Source organism: Carassius auratus, chromosome 31, assembly GCF_003368295.1.
Source record: "Carassius auratus strain Wakin chromosome 31, ASM336829v1, whole genome shotgun sequence".
In the NCBI taxonomy this organism is placed as follows: domain Eukaryota; kingdom Metazoa; phylum Chordata; class Actinopteri; order Cypriniformes; family Cyprinidae; genus Carassius; species Carassius auratus.
The window spans coordinates 11,493,813-11,512,511 of NC_039273.1; the positions used below are offsets into that span (position 1 = coordinate 11,493,813).

The 18,699-nt window shown below is 37.4% G+C and overlaps 2 protein-coding genes across 2 annotated transcripts in view; both read right to left on the reverse strand.

Moving 5' to 3' along the window:
- Window positions 1-226: 226 nt before the first annotated feature.
- sft2d2a (SFT2 domain containing 2a) lies at window positions 227-2,832 on the reverse strand. The gene is made up of 8 exons (XM_026214720.1): window positions 2,625-2,832; window positions 2,358-2,447; window positions 2,016-2,101; window positions 1,843-1,924; window positions 1,130-1,165; window positions 972-1,030; window positions 835-864; window positions 227-623 (listed from the first exon to the last, which is right to left on the reverse strand). Exons 1-8 carry the CDS (start codon window positions 2,688-2,690, stop codon window positions 572-574), a joined length of 501 nt encoding a protein of 166 aa, XP_026070505.1. The 5' UTR covers window positions 2,691-2,832; the 3' UTR covers window positions 227-571.
- A 529-nt stretch (window positions 2,833-3,361) lies between these two features.
- The window catches only part of LOC113051190 (transmembrane protein 45A-like), a 29,580-nt gene continuing 14,242 nt past the window's right edge, over window positions 3,362-18,699 (reverse strand). Inside the window, exons 5-6 of the mRNA XM_026214769.1 lie at window positions 5,540-5,647; window positions 3,362-3,787 (exon numbers count right to left, since the gene is read on the reverse strand). Of these exons, the coding sequence (XP_026070554.1) occupies window positions 3,691-3,787; window positions 5,540-5,647 (205 nt within the window). The 3' untranslated portion in view covers window positions 3,362-3,690. The remainder of the gene's footprint in view (window positions 3,788-5,539; window positions 5,648-18,699) is intronic.

The following is an 18,699-nucleotide window of genomic DNA, read 5'->3' on the forward strand; positions in this document are numbered from 1 at the left end:
AGAGGTCGTCCAATGACTAGTCTACTTTGCAGACGCGTACTTTAAAGGCACCATTCTTAAAAAGATAAATACGTTTTACACACGAACACACGAAGGTTAACCCAACCAAAGCCATGGAGCTGTACTGCAGGTCTTGAATTCACAACATCCAGATAAATCATCTGTGATAGTGTCAATTACAAAGCGATTTTTAGATATTCACACAAACACACACACACACACACAGTTAGCTGATAAAACTAGGCTTTATTTACAGGGTGTTATCATACAATATTAAGAGAAAGGTAGACAAAATTTAAAGTGCAACTTTCAAAAGCCACCCCCAAACTATTTGATTATATAAATATTCATTTTAAAGCAGGCCTATAACCCTTTCTGATTTATAACACATTTCAAATAAAACACATTCAATAGAAGGCAGACTTATTCTTTACATTCAGATTTAACAAAATGTCCAACTAGCCATTACAGCAATGTCCCATCATGCCATTCTGTCAATGATCATTTCGTGAAATCACAGAATACTTGAGCAAAACGTTCCTGGAGTAGTGAAAGGCCAAACCCCAGCTCTTCACTTCACACACATGCCAAACATCATGGAGAAAAACTTCAGGACGGCATCTCTGGTTAAGATAAAGAGAGTATGATGGCCTTAAAAAAGAAGTCTAGCAGACTACATTTTAAAACTTGATTACTGCTGTCATTTACCAGAGTAAAATATTGCTAAATATTTAACTTATATTTCAATACAATAAAAAAACCGCACATTCATCAGTCTGTTAATATCTGTATTACTGTTAATTCAACATTTTGAAATCACGAAACATAACTCACCTTGCAAAAGGAATGTATGACAAGCTATACCTATAGAGAAGAAAAATTCAATTTATAAAATGTATTTCAGCACAGTACTAAACTGGGTGCTAAGCTACTTAAAATATATTTACTACACAACAAAAATTGAAACTTACCATGCAAATGCAAGGACTTGCAGAATGACAAACACCAAAGTGAGTGCAAAGATCTTCCACTGTGGCACAGAGATCAGTATTAAAAAGCATTAAATATTGCTGTATCATCTGATTCAGACTGAGTTTGAAATCTACATAAAGGATAGACTATAACTCACCCAAAAAGCTGCACAGAGTGTGAGAACCAGACATGTCTGTAGGGCACAAAATAAAAAGTGGAACTCTTAGTACCCATTTAAGCTGGTCAAAAATATTCTATCTATGATCAGAATTTGTATTCGCTATTACTGGCAGATTTCCGAAGGATGCACATAAACTAAAATAATAATTTCTCCAATGGCTGGTGCAACACATTTTTGGGATGGCACTAATTCCAGGAGAAGTTTAAAAGCCATTTATTTAAATACAACATGAGTTTAACTTCCAAAATGCTAAGTATATACAAATTAAACATGAGATATTTAATGAGTATACAGAATACATGGTGGGACTTCATTGTATCAAAAAGAAATGTATTGGATCATGGGAATTATTCAATATTATTGATGACATTATTATGAATTTTTTTTTAATTGTGATATGATATGATCATATGATCGGTTCATAATAACACCATGGATCATGGAATAAAAAGGGTACATTTTGATTTCAAATATTTTCATGGCTTTGTATGAATGTTGTACAATTAGTCATCAATAATAAACTTCTGTTCAGTTGGCATTGCCTTTGCATCAAAAGGTTAATAGTCTGAAATTGAAAGACCCAACTGATATATATGCATTATTTTTACAGTCAGTCCAGATCCTAACTTTTGGGTTTATACAAGGATATTATTGTTATAATATAATAATGTTGGAAAGTAATAACTCACTATCATAACAATTGTAGCAAAGGCTCTGGTCTTGTCACACATCCGTTTCAGCTGTTTCACTGGCCCCATCAGAAACATGGTGCTGGGGGATAGGTTCAAATGAAACCGTAAAGTCATCAAAATGCAATAATAAATAGTTAGCGGGCATTTAAGTTGCGAGTTTTATGACTTACCTCGCTAAGGTGCATATGTTGCCCAATGTGTAAAACACAATGAAGAGAATCAGCCCTACTTTATGAATGAACAGGCAACATACTCCCTGAGAAAAAATTTATAAAATAAATCAATATATATAAAATTGAACTTGGTCAACAGTAACAACGTATCTTCTCAAGATACTTGAAATGCCATTTTGCAGTGCTCATCCATCTCATTCCTGAGAGCAGGTCTAACCGGTGACACAGCTCTCCTTCCTCCAACTCATCGCCTATCCCTTCTCAACAGTCCGGAAGTTACCCGTGTGTAAGAGTCCACTGATAACCAAAATAAAATGATTTAACGTTTAAGTCACTGACCAGGATAGAGCACACTACTCCGATGACCATACAGATGAGGAATCCTTTCAAGCGCGTTCCCCATCCCAGCGTGGACGCTTCGTTCGCCGCCTTTCCAGAGTGAACAGAATGTGATTTTTTTTCCCTCCCCAAAATAAAGTTTCAAAATGTGAAGTCGTGATGTCAATACGTTCAAAATCACTATCAGCTTATTGTTTACACATCTCTTAAGTATTTGTTAAGATTTGAATTAAGAGCTATTAGCAGAGCTCGAAGACTGTCATTTACCTGCAGTACATTTCTGGTGTCGTTGTTTCCATCACGACCGCCCAGAACCGCTCTGAGTTTGTCCATTACTGTACATTCAGTTCCCTTTATTAATTAAATCGGTTCACTCTCTGAGAACGTGTTGTATCATCGTCCAGCTGGCACTCGCTTGTCATCACTCGCGTTACCTTCACCTTTTGTCTCCCTTCATTGAACATGATTATCACCTGGTGCTCACGCGCGCCACCTACTGTTACTTCACAGGTGAACGAAAAGTGATTTGGTTCAGAACATGAATCAGGTTCTGTGAGTTTTTTTTTTTTTTTTTTTTAAGTACGTTTTTTTTAAGATTCCACATCTAATGGCTCTTTTTCAGCCAAGGCAAATAATACTATGGCAAAAAACAAACAGCACACTAGCTGAGGAATTGTTATGGCTGACAAGAATTATCAAGAAAACGCAAAAGCATCATTCATTTGATGAATAAAAAGTTTCTTTCACACCCTGCAAATCTCAGAGGCAATATAATATAACAAATTTAAGCATGCTGATTATACTGGAACCCCTAAAAGCATGATAAAAATATTATATTGACAACATCTAAAATACTGACAAGGCACACGAAGACTAAAAAATAATAAATACATCATATTTGATTGACTTGATGCAAACATGCATAGAAAAGAATCAAGTTGAATGAATTTATTAGAGTAAGTTGGTCCTGAGGTGCAATAGGTGAAGTGAGTGGAGTAGTGAAATCAAAAAAGTAATTCACCTAGCATGAACAGAGAGCGGTTATCACTGGAGTGATCATACTAGGAACATGAGCGGGAGATATAACACTATGGCTCTGGAGATTTACTTCGAGTCACTCATTATAGTATATGATGAAACAGATCTTTTGAAGCAAGACTGTCACTGTTTATCATTTCCCATCCGCTCTTCAGGAAATGAAGACAGAGCTAATATTTTGTGACAATGCCTCTCTGTTCATATCTATCTCTCACTCTCTGTCGCTATACTTTTCTTTGGGTTCAGGTCCAAATGTATTTGGATGCTGGCTAGAACATGTAAGGATGATAAATACTCATAAAATCTCATCTTCAGACTCTACTTCTTTCTCCCTTGGTTTCAAAAGCCCCATTTCCAAGGGTGGCATCCTCCTTAGTCTGGAACGCACAGCACTGAAGGGAGAACAATGAAGGAAGAAACTGAGAAGAAACTCAATGAATCAAGCACACAAAAAGGAAACTTCAGTAAAAGTATTATTTCATATGCAATGTTCAATGTTATTAAAATGTCTGAGTAAGTAAGATTTTTAAATGTTTAAGCATTTTAAGCACAAAATGAAGTGTGAGTATATACATGATTTTAGTTTTTTATAATGTAATCATACTGATCCCAAACTTTTTAGGGGGGGGGGGGGGGGGGGGGGTAAATGCTATTTCATGCATACTGAGTTTTTTACACTGTTAAAGAGTTGGATTCCCATGCTAAACATTGACAAAGTTTCAAAAATTAAGTTGTACGTTTGAAGGAGTATTTTTGTTCCTGGTTTGTCACAAGTTTCGGAAAGTTTTTTTTCCAGTATGGCTCTGTGTGACGTTAGATGGAGCGGAATTTCCTTATATGGGTCCTGAAGGCACTTCTGCCAGAAGAGCGCGCGCTCCCGTATAGCGAGGCTGAGCAGAACAGACATTTCACTGATCAGAGCGAGAGCGTCGCGAAATGTCACAAAAGAAGTGTGTTTTGGTTGCCAGTGCAAGACAACCCTGCACAGATTACCAAAAAAAACCAGCATTAAGGGACCAGTGGATGGAGTTTATTTTTACAGAGCATCAACGGAGTTGTGCAAGTGTTTTTGTTTGTTCCCCTGCATTTCGAAGATGCTTGTTTAACAAACAAGGCCCAGTTTGACGCTGGATTTGCGTATCGTTTATTTCTTAAGGATAATGCAGTCCCAACGAAATAGGGTCACAATCGTGTGTTGGAACCGCAGTCGGTGAGTAAAACTGCTTAAAATATCTCTGTGTTGTTAACTTAGCTATTGGCGCGTAAGCACATCAAGTAAACAACATGCAATGTTGTCATCAAACTGCACTTTCCACATGTACAGCTTAAAAAAAAGAAAAAAAAAGAAAAGACGACAAAGTGGAACTTAGTCATTTTCCAAAACCGCTAAACAAATATATACAGTTTCAGTACATACCACATAGAGACGTCGTTGCTGATGCTGCTCTTGTTCAATTTCAGCCTCTGGATCTGATTCTGGATCATAAATATACGCTGAATCTGACTGTTAGCCGTGGTTTGTTTTGGATGTTTTTTTCCTCACGGTAATGTAACAGCTTCCAAACGCTCTCAACACAAAAGCCTACTGGCGCTCGTGATTCTTTAGCTCCGCCCACACGTCACACCTCCAGCCGGTCGTGTTTTTCCGGGAAAAATCGGTACAGACTATCTTTCTCTTATGAATATAATAAAACTAAAGACTTTTTGGAGTTATGAAGGATGCAGTACTACTCTATAGGTACTCAAGATTAACAGGATATTGAGTGAAAACGAGCATTTCACCCCCCCTTATGGTAGTTTATGTTCCTTTATGTCTGAATGAAGTGACGTTCAGCCAAGTATGGTGACCCATACTCAGAATTTGTGCTCTGCATTTAACCCATCCAAAGTGCACACACACAGAGCAGTGAACATACACACACTGTGAACACACACCCGGAGCAGTGGGCAGCCATTTATGCTGCGGCGCCCGGGGAGCAGTTGGGGCTTCAGTGCCTTGCTCAAGGGCACCTAAGTCGTGGTATTGCCGGCCCGAGATTCGAACCCACAACTCTAGGGTTAGGAGTCAAACTCTCTTACCACTAGGCCACGACTTCCTCCACATTGAATGGCATGTTGGAATGAATAGAATATGTCATGCTCACCAGAGAACAGACAAGTAAACTACAGCTACAGTGAGCAATGCAAACGCTAGGTGCCAGCAGTAGCGTAATGTGACAAAGATAGCGTTGTCATGGTCTATCTGATCCAACCTGGTCTCACAGAATTCCGTGAAATGTCCACGGGTCCTTAACTCAAAATCCGTGAAGCCATCACGGAATTGCCCCAAATTCCGTGACCCGGCCACGGATATTTCTCCAACGCAAGTCAATGACACTGACCTCCCGTGATCCACACACGGATACCCGTTTCAATGACGGAGTACAGAACTCGCTGAACGGACGTGCTTTCTCATTTGGAAACGCAACATTTGAAGTATTTGTTTCTTTTCCAATATCAAATGCCATAATGACGTTAACCAGACAGCTGTTGTAGTTATTGCATTGTCCTGTCATCATAAAAATTACGTTTGTTTCAGTTACAAAAGTCCCGTGATGGCACAGACCTCCACAACCTGACCTCACTCACTTGTTTAGGAACTTACAAGCTTTTCGTCGACACTGTTGCAATGGCATGTAATTAACTTGGCATTTTTCTCGTCCTGTCATCATAAAATCCAGTTTGATGGCGTTTTACACACATTTTGGCTATAGTCAGAACTAAAATCTGTGATAGGAGCACGGAGTGAGTCTGTGCTTAGATCACGGATAGCTCTAACGCAAGTCAATGGCACTCATCTTCCGTGGTCCGTACACGGATCGTTTCAGTGATGGAGTACAGACCTCACTCAATGGACGTGCTATCTCATCTGGAAACGCAACATTTGAAGTATTTATTTTTTTCAACACCAAATACCATGACCAACCTGACTGTTATTGTAACTATTGCATTGTCCTGCCATCATACAGATTCACTTTGATTCTGTTAGCCTAACTAAAATCTGTGATACGAGCACGGAGTGAGTCTGTGCTGAGATCACGGATAACTCTAACGCAAGTCAATGACACTCTTCTTCCGTGGTCCACACACGGAAACCCAGTCTCACGGCAGTTCGTGATTTTGTCACGTAATTTAATCTATTTATTCGTGGCAGGCACACGTTTATTTCCTTATTTTCATGATTGCAGCACGTTTTTTTAAACTAATGCATTTCAACTGGAGGCATCTTTCGTGCATCAGCACAATATTTTCTGATTAATTATTATTATTATTATTTAATTTTTCACAGGACAACAGAAGAAACTCACTGAAACTTGAAAAGAAATCGGAGCTTAACTTACTGTACAAAACTGAGCAACATACTGTATTGCTGGTGACAAAAACACATTAAAACTTTTTTAGCTGTAAAATGCGCAATGGTTCTTTTTTTACTTTTTCATTGATTTTTATTGTTTTCATAGGCCTAGATTAATTTTTTTTTTTTATTACAGAATTCAATATCAAGTCCTTGACACATAACTGTAACACATTTTTACATTAAGAAACAATTTAGTTTAAATAAAAAAAAAAAAAAAAAAAAAAAAAGAATAATTTATTAGCGATAGGCCTACAGATGTATTAAGAGTTTTTATTAAGGCTATTGTAAAGGATTCTTAAAAATGCTGTCGCTGATGAGCCTCTGATCGCTGTCAGATTCTGTGATATGAATGTCCGCTAATGGGTTTAGAATGAGCCCCGCTCGGCCCGTGTTCTGGCTTACTGTAATATTTCACCTGTAATAAGACCGAAATAATATAATTAAAATAAAGAAATGAATGAATACATGATAACATCTAAATAAATGTTGATAGATTTAGCGTTATAGTTTTAAAAATATTAATAAACAGCAAATCAACACAGCTTCGAAATAATAACCGAGAAAGACCTAAATAATAATAATACATAATTAATAAACAGCGCCGCCCCTCCCACTACGCGCATCACGCGCTGTGCGTCAACCCCAAAGCGTCAAAAACTGAAGCGTGGTCAAGCGCCTCTAGCGTCACTGACATGAGATGTTTATGCTTTGAAATCACGTTCAAGAAGTCTCATTCAGCACACATCGCGATACTTTCCATCAGTTTGCAAGAGCCGCGGGTTGGGTAAGTTATACAGTCTATGGTGAGTAGTAGTAAATATGCTCTTTTAATGCCTGTCATAAAACGTATTCTGTCTTCTTTATTAATCAGATGAGCGCCTTATGTTAACTCTCTGTATTACATCGGTCATCCGAGGCTGTCTTTGAGTTTCATTGTGTTTAACTAAATGAACACAGCTGCTAACTGGTTAAACTCTATCGGTCACGTGACGTGACATGACGTGCCACAGACCTGGGATCCGTTTTATATTCATTTCAGGTTCAAAGATGTAAGTTGTATTTGTAGTAAAATCATGGTAACCATGACACCTACAAAAGTAGGTAAAACCCAGTAAACAAGACATTTACCATGTTTTTTTATTTTATTTTTATTTTTTACCACAGTAACTGTAGCTTTACTGTAGTATAGTAATAGCACATTAATCACCAAATTAACTATAGTTGTACCACTGTAATGGTAGTGTTTTAATGTGCTTTTATATGACTTATTTCACAGTAATCACATTTACTGTACCATGCTTGTAATACCTTTTTAATGTAAAAAAAAAAAAAAAAAAAAACATTTTTCCCATCTTGCAGTTCAATTCATATTTGTTTATATCTTAAATATTTTGCTCACAGATCACTATTAACATTCTGTATATAATTCTGTTTTATTTTCTTTCCCCTTGTATTAATTTTTTAGCTGAAAAGACGTAAAGGAAGCAGTCACCCCAGTGGTGTTTGTGGAGAGGTATTCCTTCAGAAATGGAGAAGACAGAAAGCTGCAGAGGCAGGTTGGTCTGTGATAGTTTGTCCCTTTTATCAAACATTCCTGTTGTTATCATTTGCACAGCATTTTGTTGTTTCTTAAACCGTTGTATGGTCCAAATACCCACACTTGCCATCTTTGCACATTTCCTTTATTTGGCCCAAGTGAGCATGAAGATCACAATGTGTGTCGATCTTAACATGACAAAGTTCGTTTCAACTTTGTATTTTAAAAGAAACTTCTAAATGTCTTTTCAATAGTCCCTAATAATACATTTTAATGCGCTTTTCTAGAACCCAAAGCGCTAAAATTAGCGCCCTATTAACCCTATTAAAGATGACAATTTATTTTGTGGTGCTTCTAATTAAGTGATAAAAAGAAGTTACAAATGATGTACAAAATAAATATACTTTTCTGTGCACCAAGAAAACATGCAACACTTTGTTTTACTACTAAATTAGTCTCAATTTCTAATTATTATAATTAATATTTCACAAACATTGGAAAGTTGCGTGACCTCTTGTTAAACCCCTGCAAAAAGTCTCACATTAATTCCAAAACATGATGCATGATGGGATACACTAAGCGTTGTATAGCGCTCCGGAGCAGTATTGGAGAGGTTTAGTGTGTGTTAAGGACACCGTGCTTTGGCATTATTAAGACCGGGGACAGTCTCATAGTCACGTACACACACTCTCAAGTGAATAAGACCTCAAGTGTGGGTATCTGGAAAGGGGAAAAGTCTTTAAAATGATCCCTAAATACAGTCCCACATCAAAGTCTTAATAATTCACTAATGCTTTCATGGTCTAAAAAATAATGTATGTAAGTAATGTATAAGTTAAAGTATATAGTAATGTATAAGTTGCATGTAATGAAATAATATTTCCTTTCTTTCTGTCTTACAGGATTGTTTGCAGACAATGCTGTTCTTCTTTTTCAGAAGTTTTTGGTGGGCCAACCCTCACAAACCTTCCTAAAAACTAAAAGAGCTATTACTGAGTCTCAGCGACTCTTGCCACGATCAGCTCTTCCCAGGTACATTTGTTTACTCATCAAATGCTCTGGTCTGAATCTTACTTTAAATTAACTTAATTATATGTTTAATGAGCAATATTGCTCATTGCACACAGAGTAAGATTATCTTGTTTCACAGAAGAGAAGGAAGACCAAGGAAATGATTTGCTCAGGATGAGAAATGAAGATGGTCATCTTGTGCTCAAGCAAACAGAAGTCCTCTGGTATGTGTGTGTTGAAGCAATGCTGTGTTACAGGACTTTATGATGATCTCTCACAGGACTGGTCATGTCAGCCGTAATTATTCTTTCCAATGTTTTTATATTTATTTTATTTTATTTGATACAGCTATAATAATTATAGCATGTTAGCAAAGTTTGACTGGAACATTTTTAATCTAAAGTTTTAAAAAAACACCACCTGTTATTCTTAAAAGCATAAAAGTGTCATAAAAGTGGTTTAATTGATATAAACACCAATTGATATTATCTCACTGTTTTGTGAATGTTGTGTTATAAATTGTGAATTGATAGTTGATTGGTTTGAGCAAAGCCTTACACTGCACAAGACTAAAACACATTTGTGAGAGAAGTCATTAGCTCTGGAGAAAGATTCTAGAGGAAGAAAACACATTTACTGCAACAATAGATGAATTCTAGAGTCTCTGAGAACTACACATGCTAATGCAGTCTCATGAGCAAGTCCTTTGCCTCTGTAACTTTTTCTAAATTCTTGCATAATGAAATTGTTTATTGCAGTGTTTTAACAATTTTACTTTGTACAGATGATCTCATCGAACAAATGAGGGGTTTTGACCAAGTGATGCTCTTGAAAGGACTGAAAGAAGAGGATGTGGTAAATTGTCTTCAGAGAAAAAGCTTCTCAAAAGATCTTAAAACAGCTTGAAGAATGGTAAGTGTACAGTACTACAAGGGTCATAGTTACTCACCCTGCTAAAATCACACAGAACATAAGATGAGCTCTATGTCCATTAAACAACTTCATCTGGATTGTTTGTTTCACTTTGACCAGGTCTGGGATCTTAGGACTGGGAGATCTCACTGGCACCCAGTTAACCTCCATAGAGAACATTTATCAGAAGCGCTGTCTGGGCAGGGCAAGAAACATCATCAAGGATGCCTCTCACCCTAACCATGGACCTTTCACCCTCCTTCCATCCGGCAGGCGTTACAGGAGCCTACGCTCTCGAACTAGTAGACTCAGGAAGAGCTTCTTCCCCGAGGCTGTGACACTCCTGAACACCGCACCACCAATCTAACCTGCACCTGCTCTTTTACTGCACTGGTCACAGTACTTTACATACATGTATTGCACTACTCATATTTTGCACAGACTGCACATGGTTAAATCCATTACACTATAAACTGTCTAAAGCTGTTACTGTACAAGCACAGTAAACTATTCTACAAAAAATATAATTGCACTACTATTATTTTGCATATAATAAATTGTTAAACTATACTTTTGCACACTCATTCAACTGTATTTATTACCACTGTTCTCAAGTTCCTGCTATTCATAATGTATATATAATTCTTCTTTGCTCTGTTCATAATGTACATACAATCCCTACATTACATTCATATTTATATTCTGTATATACTCTGATCAATATTGTATATAGCAACTCCACTGTAAATTCTGTATATCATAGCTTTACTTACTCTGCACTTTTATGTATATAAAACACTATATTCTTGCACTTCTGGTTAGATGCTAACTGCATTTCATTAGCTCTGTACTTGTACTCTGCATAATGACAATAAAGTTGAATCTAATCTAATCTAATCTAATCTTCTGGCTGAGAACAAGCTACACCACATCAGTGCTGGATATCAACCAAAAGCTGTTTCCAGACACGAGAGAAGATCACGATGAAACCAGTTTAGATGTGTTGATAAGGAATCATTATTTTCTGAAACAGTATCACATGTCTTATAAGTATCACATGATCTGTATCACAGTTGACTGGATGGGACTGTGACTTTTAAGGACATTTCATCACTCATCTGTGTGAACTGATTAATATATGAGGTTAATGTATTTTTGATAATGAATAATTATTTTCCTTGAATCTTATTTGTCTTGATGCTACTTTATCATCTTTATAGTCTATGCTTCAATAAAATTAATATGACGAATATTGTGTTCTGAAGATTCTTGTTAAATACATCATTTTACTAGGTAAGCTCATATGTGTTTATTTTAGACTTGGAAAAACTACATAATCATTATTGGGATTATTTTTCACTTAAGACATAAAAATATTTGATCAGATTAATGACATCTGGGACATCAGTACACCAGAAAGTTATTATTGTTTATATTTAGTAACAAATGCCAATTGTTTTGTGAAAGAAAGGGAGTTACGAGATTAATTATTTTGCATTACAAGATGGTGCCATGGGCTTTATTGTTACAAACACTTGAGGGATAACTGAGAATGTAGCAGGAATGATCAACGTGGATCTTGTACTGCATTAAAACCAAGAGCACGCACATTACTGATGTCCAGCACATGAGGAGCAAGAGACAGGGGTGAGAGGACATTTTTACACTGATTTTTGCTAATTAGTTATTAGTAATATATATATATATATATATATATATATATATATATATATATATATATATATATATATATATGAATGAATTTGTCCTTGTGTAATAGTGAAGTATCACAATGTGTATACATTGTCCTTGATTACTGCTTTACAGTGGGGAATAGATAATGGCATGTTGTTGCAGGTTCATCCATTATATTTATTGATGTTTACTTCAAAAATCAAATAAATAATCTATTATTTTTATTATCAAAACATTTCTTTATAATTTTTCCATGTTTCATCAGATGGCCTCACAATGTCCTGTCAAAAGGTATAATAGCAATGATGTAAGAATTAGAAAACAGAGGACTGTGAAAACTGTCAGATATAAATGTGACTCAGCTCAGTTTGTTGTTCATGATGAGGACAATACATATATGTAGGTTTTACTGCCCTTCTACCCCCAGGGGCCCAGTAGCACCCCCCGGAAGAGCCAAAATCTGTACATTTCAAATGGCTGTAAATCTGAGTCCAATTAACATATCAAAGCGAAAATCAGCATGATTACTACTTATGCTATGCTGATAAAATAATGTTGGGCACAGTTTTCAGAAATGAATGGAACACTCTAAAAACGGCTGGGTTATTTTTTAACCCAAAATGCTGGGTTGAGTCTGTTGGGTCATTTTGTTGGGTTATTTTATTTATTTTTAAACACTTTTGGGTAGTTTCAGTTTACCAGGTGTCGGGTTAAACCTGCTGGGTTGCGTCGCTGGGTTGTTTCAGGCCAGCGCTGGGTTATTTAACGCGCCTTGAAGATGTTTAAATCGCTCCCCAACTGTCATTTTGGAAGAACAACTGGACAAAGACACGGCTTTCAACTGCTTTAAGGTAAGTTTATTTAATGTTTTCATTAATAATTATTTTAAGTTGGCAGAATTATAACCTTTTTGCGGCTACAATACTGTTAAACTTCTACAGGCCAACATTATTTACGTTAAATGATGAACAGTTTACCTCCAACGGCCAACCTACGTTACGTGACTTGCATAATCGTGTTAAGGTATCTGAGACGACAGATTAATACAGTTTTATTAAGTGTCAGACAGTTACGGATGGCTGAAATATGCGAATACCTGTGAAAATAGAGGAAAAAGTCGTTTGTGACACTGAAAAACGAATTTAACATTTAAGTGAGTGAAATGAGTTCAAAAAGCGAATACGACTTTCTGCTCTAATGTAAACGCCTGCAGTTGTCCATATCGACATGTAAATCATACAATTACGTACGATATAGTCGGACCGCAGGTCTAAAAGAACCGACGATCCGGTTCAAATAAACCGGTTCAGTAATTCTCGAACAAAGTGATTCCCGGAAAAGAATCGACGTCTCTTCAAAGTGCGCGCACGCACAGCGAGGGCCGCGTTAGTGAGGTGATTTGATGCTTGTGTGGTTTATAAAGTATTTTTACATACAAATTATAATTCAAAATGTGTTTTTTTCCTGTCAGAAAAGCACATGGATACATTTGTGAGAGAAAAACTCGTCAAATGCAGTCTTATTGAGGCGTCTAAAGGTAAGTTCGTGTTTATCAACTAACGTTAACTAACGTTATATGGACTGTTTTAAAGCTGCGGAGTAACCCAGTAAGTTACCTACGTGACTTGTCATAGAAATGTCTGTGTGCGCGCATTCAGTGTGATCTCCCTGATCTGTGCCAGTGACTGCGCGTTTGATGAAGCCAGCCCAGCATATTAACATAAAACTGTGATGTATAATGACTGGAACATCCAATTGATTAGACAGTTTGAAAGCACACCTTTCAGCCAATCACTATATCATATTCTGCTTCTGTAGACCAACTCATAGGTGAATTTCACAAATAATCATGATTGGTCAATTTCATGATTAACTTCACACAGTTAATTGAACTTTTTTTTTTTATTTATTTTAAAGGTCTGAACAAACCTGGAATTCCTTAACCGAGCAGAGTCCACAAAACCCCATCCAATTGTTGTGGCGATTTAAAAATGCCAGCAGATCTTATCATAATCAATGGACAGGTAAGGATATTCTGGACTATTTTCAAAAGGAATTGCAAATTGTATATTTAATTGCATTTTTCCACATGTGGACGCATACATTGTGACATAGTCCAGACGCAATTAAAAAGCATTTGAATTTCAGATGCTTTACACAGAAAGCTGTCATTTTGTGTCAAGCGTGGGACTATACTATGGGGCGTGTTTTTTATTGGGATATATTCTGTAGTTTTTACCCCAAATCTCTCACTGTTTGCACTCTGATGCACGTCAGCAAAACAACATTGCAGTTCTACTCTTATTTACCTATTTGCATCTTACCCTATATTTTATTCCTCAGGTGAAAAGCATTTGGTTAATGGTGAATATTGACCAATAGTACCATGCGGCTCTAACTGTTAGCAGGGGATAGTAGCTGCATTTGGGGTAAAATTGACAGAATTATTTATTGTGTTAGGTGCTAAGAATATAGAAAGATCCGGGTTGCACTGTCTGTTCTTTAACACGCATCTCTCGGAGCGGCAGCTGCCTTTAGTAGTGCCTTAACCTCCATTGTTCAAAGCATTTGGCACAATTGTCTTTTAGTGACGTCACCTCCCAATACAAACACTCTCCATAGTATGGTCCCACCACTGACAGGTTTCAATGTGAGGCATTTTAAATTCAGATGCTAAAGTAATTGCGATTCCATTTGTGTTTTCTCAGGTAACATGTGCGAAACAGTGAAAAAACAGACATGGTAATTCATAAAACCTCATGTACTTGTTCTTATGTTGCATCTATGCTAACATTAGTCTGTTTCTCTCTTATTCCGAGGTCACCGTAGCCACCAGATCCAGTCTGTATCCAGATCATAGGATCACTGCAGTCACCCGGATCCAGTACGTATCCAGACCAGATGGTGGATCAGCACCTAGAAAGGACCTCTACTGCCCTGAAAGACAGCGGAGACCAGGACAACTAGAGCCCCAGATACAGATCCCCTGTAAAGACCTTGTCTCAGAGGAGCACCAGGACAAGACCACAGGAAACAGATGATTCTTCTGCACAATCTGACTTTGCTGCAGTCTGGAATTGAACTACTGGTTTCGTCTGGTCAGAGGAGAACTGACCCCAACTGAGCCTGGTTTCTCCCAAGGTTTTTTTCTCCATTCTGATGGAGTTTTGGTTCCTTGGTTTGCCTTAGTTTGAGACAATTAATACCAAGCGATATCATCGACTTGATTGCACAGAGGGACGATACATCACTGAATCAATGATGAACTGACTTCAACTGAAAACTGAGTGTTGACTGTTGTCCCTTTGCATTATTACACACTATTTTCCTATTTAATACTGTAAAGCTGCTATGATGCAGTATTTGATCAATATGACAGGCTTATTACTCATAATACATGGAAAATACAGCTGCAAATGGTCTTTGCTTTTCTATTTGAAATTTGGCAGTCACTGTGCATTCATGAATGCATCAAGTAATTTTTGTTCAGTGTTTTTGAAACTGTGTTTTTGTTCAAGATTTGCAATTGTGTTTGGATTATGTCACAATTTGTCACATGTGGAAAACGCAATTGAAAACATAATTTGCAATTCCTTTTGAAAATTGTCCTTCCATAGACAGGCTCTATAGCAGACTACACTGCTCTCAGGTGTAGATCTTTGCTTCAGAGCTTAAGTGTTTGACAATAGTTCACCCAAAAATGAAAATTGTTAATTATTCACCCTGGTCTGAAATCTCTCGAATATCATCGAAAATATCTTAACTTGTCTTCTGAAGATGAACGAAGGTCTTACGGGTTTGTAACAACATGAAGTTGAGTAATAAATGACAGAATTTTCATTTTTGGGTGAACTATATGTTGAACTACCCTAAGCAGTGCACATCTACCTACGTAGGAGTCTTTATATACTAGATATAAATTTAAGGACATCTTTAAATTTAAAGAATGTTAATTGTTAATGTCATTTCACTGTGTATTTAAATAGCTAAATATGTCAAAATGTAATAGTTAAACAGCTAGACACAGGTCATTCAGAAAAAAAAATCTTATTTATTGCAAATGTAATTCTGTGATTTTTATTTTAATTATTTATTTTGCATTTGCTGGAAACAAAAAAGGGAAAATTCCATGTTGTTTGTCATTGGTACAAATTTTTGAATGTCAGATGGCATTAAAAATATTTTTAACAGTCTAAATAACCTGTATTCTTCATTATTTATTAATCCATGATTGCTTTAAGTAAAAGTGAAATTATGAGAATAACCCAGCAAGAATAACCCAGAATCATAAAAATGCAAACCCACAAATGGTAAAAATGACTCTATCTTGGGTTTTCTCAATAACCCAGCATGCTGGGTTAAAATGTGTAAACCAGCATGCTGGGTTACTTTAACCCAGCACGTGTTCTGTCCAATATTTACCCAGTGCTGGGTTGCCAATTGGGTTATTTTTAACCCAGCCATTTTTAGAGTGAAAGGTGGCATAAAGGGATTTTAAATATTGCATACTCTAAAATACTAAATTTCACCATGCCTCTCAAATATATCATAGTGGTTTACACAGTGAACATATTTATATGTCTAGTTTACCATTCAATATATTATTTATTTCATTTCGTTAATAAAACTTTTTAAACTACATTACCCATAAGCCTCCATCGTTCTATCTATGGAAAGGGAATACTAGGCGCTGTTTTTTGTAGTTCATTGAAGTTATTCTTAGGGTTAGTGTTAGGATCTCGGTAAAAAGGTGATTTTTCCCAACATAGAAACACCCAATGTTGACTTAATATATTTACTAATGTGATAATAGCAGCAAAACATACTTTTGTAACATGATCCGCTGTTTAATATGGGTTAAAAGATAATCCAACCACAGACAGTCCTGCGATGACAAGGGACATTCACAGCCAATGACATCAAAGCTGAGCAGCGTCATCACACTTCCTTAACCATTTATTGTCATTCATGAACGCTGTTTTCCGTTTTTCGGCTAAAGGGATAGATTGGTTAACAATAAATTAAATTTGCCACCTATTAGATAGTGTTTTATTAACGTCTACACCTTCTTCCAACAATAATGCAAATACAGAAATTATTGTTATTCAGCTTGACAACAATTTGGCAATATCGATGTGTACATGTGTGTGTGTACAACACGTGATGTGAACTGCACAGTCACAGTTGTATCTTATCTAACTGTGGCAATGCTGTTGTCGGGAATTTAACCCAGCGCCAACTATGGCAAGAAATATAGACTACGCCACCCCGGAAACTGGCCGGGGACCTACCGGTATACAAATGTATCACCAGCACACAGATACGTGGTGGCTGAGACAGATATCAGACACAGTACACAGAATTCAACAATTTATTCAAAATCACTAATTTATATATACACAATTTATTATTTTAATAAGCACTAAAAAAAAGGGATAGGCATGGATCTTAAAAATATGAAAGACAAACAATTTTCCGATTTCAGAACTGGGGGACTCAAGTTACTTATCCAATGAACACAGCAAACACTTGTGCTCTAACCACACAGCATCATCACCCACGTTGTGAACACCGCAAACCTACAGCCGCACCACCACCACACACGACACTGGCTAGGACTGGTACCCCAATTCTGAGGGGAAAAGGAAACAGAACAACATAAGAAACAAAATACCCACATTCATACACAGTCACATATGCACATCAGGTTATTATTGGTCAGAAACACTTATCACTCGCTGCCTGACGGAAACAAGGACACCAGGTCACTGGCAATCCTCACTCACTGGTACTCACAGACTGTGGGCAACACAACAGGTTGTGACGTGTCACAGTATGCATACAAACAAAATAAAATAAAATACAATCTTAAGTAAAGCAATTCAAAAGAAACTAGTCTAACAGAGAAACGGCAGTTAAACACAATGGTTGCGTCAAACACTTAATGATTCGTCTGTAATTACCCCCCACAAAGTTAAAGTCAAATTAGTTTGAGGGCGATGAGTCACTTCAGGCCGGGAACGCTAGCGGTTCCGGTTGTCACGGTAACCCCCCAGTGCGCTACAATTAAGTCGGTCAATTTGATCAAAGTATGCAGTACCACAACATTCACCGTCCAGTAAATGGCAGAAGAGTAGTTGAAAGAATTAGCAGGCACAATGAATGACAGTCCACCCCGCCCAGAAGCTCTCCGGTGCCGAGACTGAAACGCGTGCAAATACTCTCAAATAGACCACAAAAGCCTGCTGCAACACCTCCTGGCCCCCCGTGTCACTGCAGATAATAACTCACACCGACCCGCGCACTCACTGGCGTACGAGTTCGAGGTTTGTAGAGAGAGAAGTTTATCCGCATCCTCAGCCACACTGCTGGACATAAACACGGCGCACACAAGATGACGTCATATCCGTGACCCCCAAATGACATGCTACCTGGATGTCAATCACATCCCCTTTTATACAGGTGGAATGTACCACTTTCCCAAAAAAATGGTTGATCATATCACTACAATCCACCCCCCCATTAGTCATCGTAGTCCCAACGATGAACAACTCTGCTAATCCCAAGGTCTAAACCAGGCCACCACGGAGTTAGCACCCACGGTAGACGTGACAGAGATTTGATTAGCCTCACTCCCTACAGCTCGTGGTAAGCGGTAGAGGTTTGAATGCTGGCCTGCCCCTACACGTCCAGTTCGTCTTGGGGCCCGTCCAGATATATTGGACATCCCCAAAGCAACGGATACGGGCTCT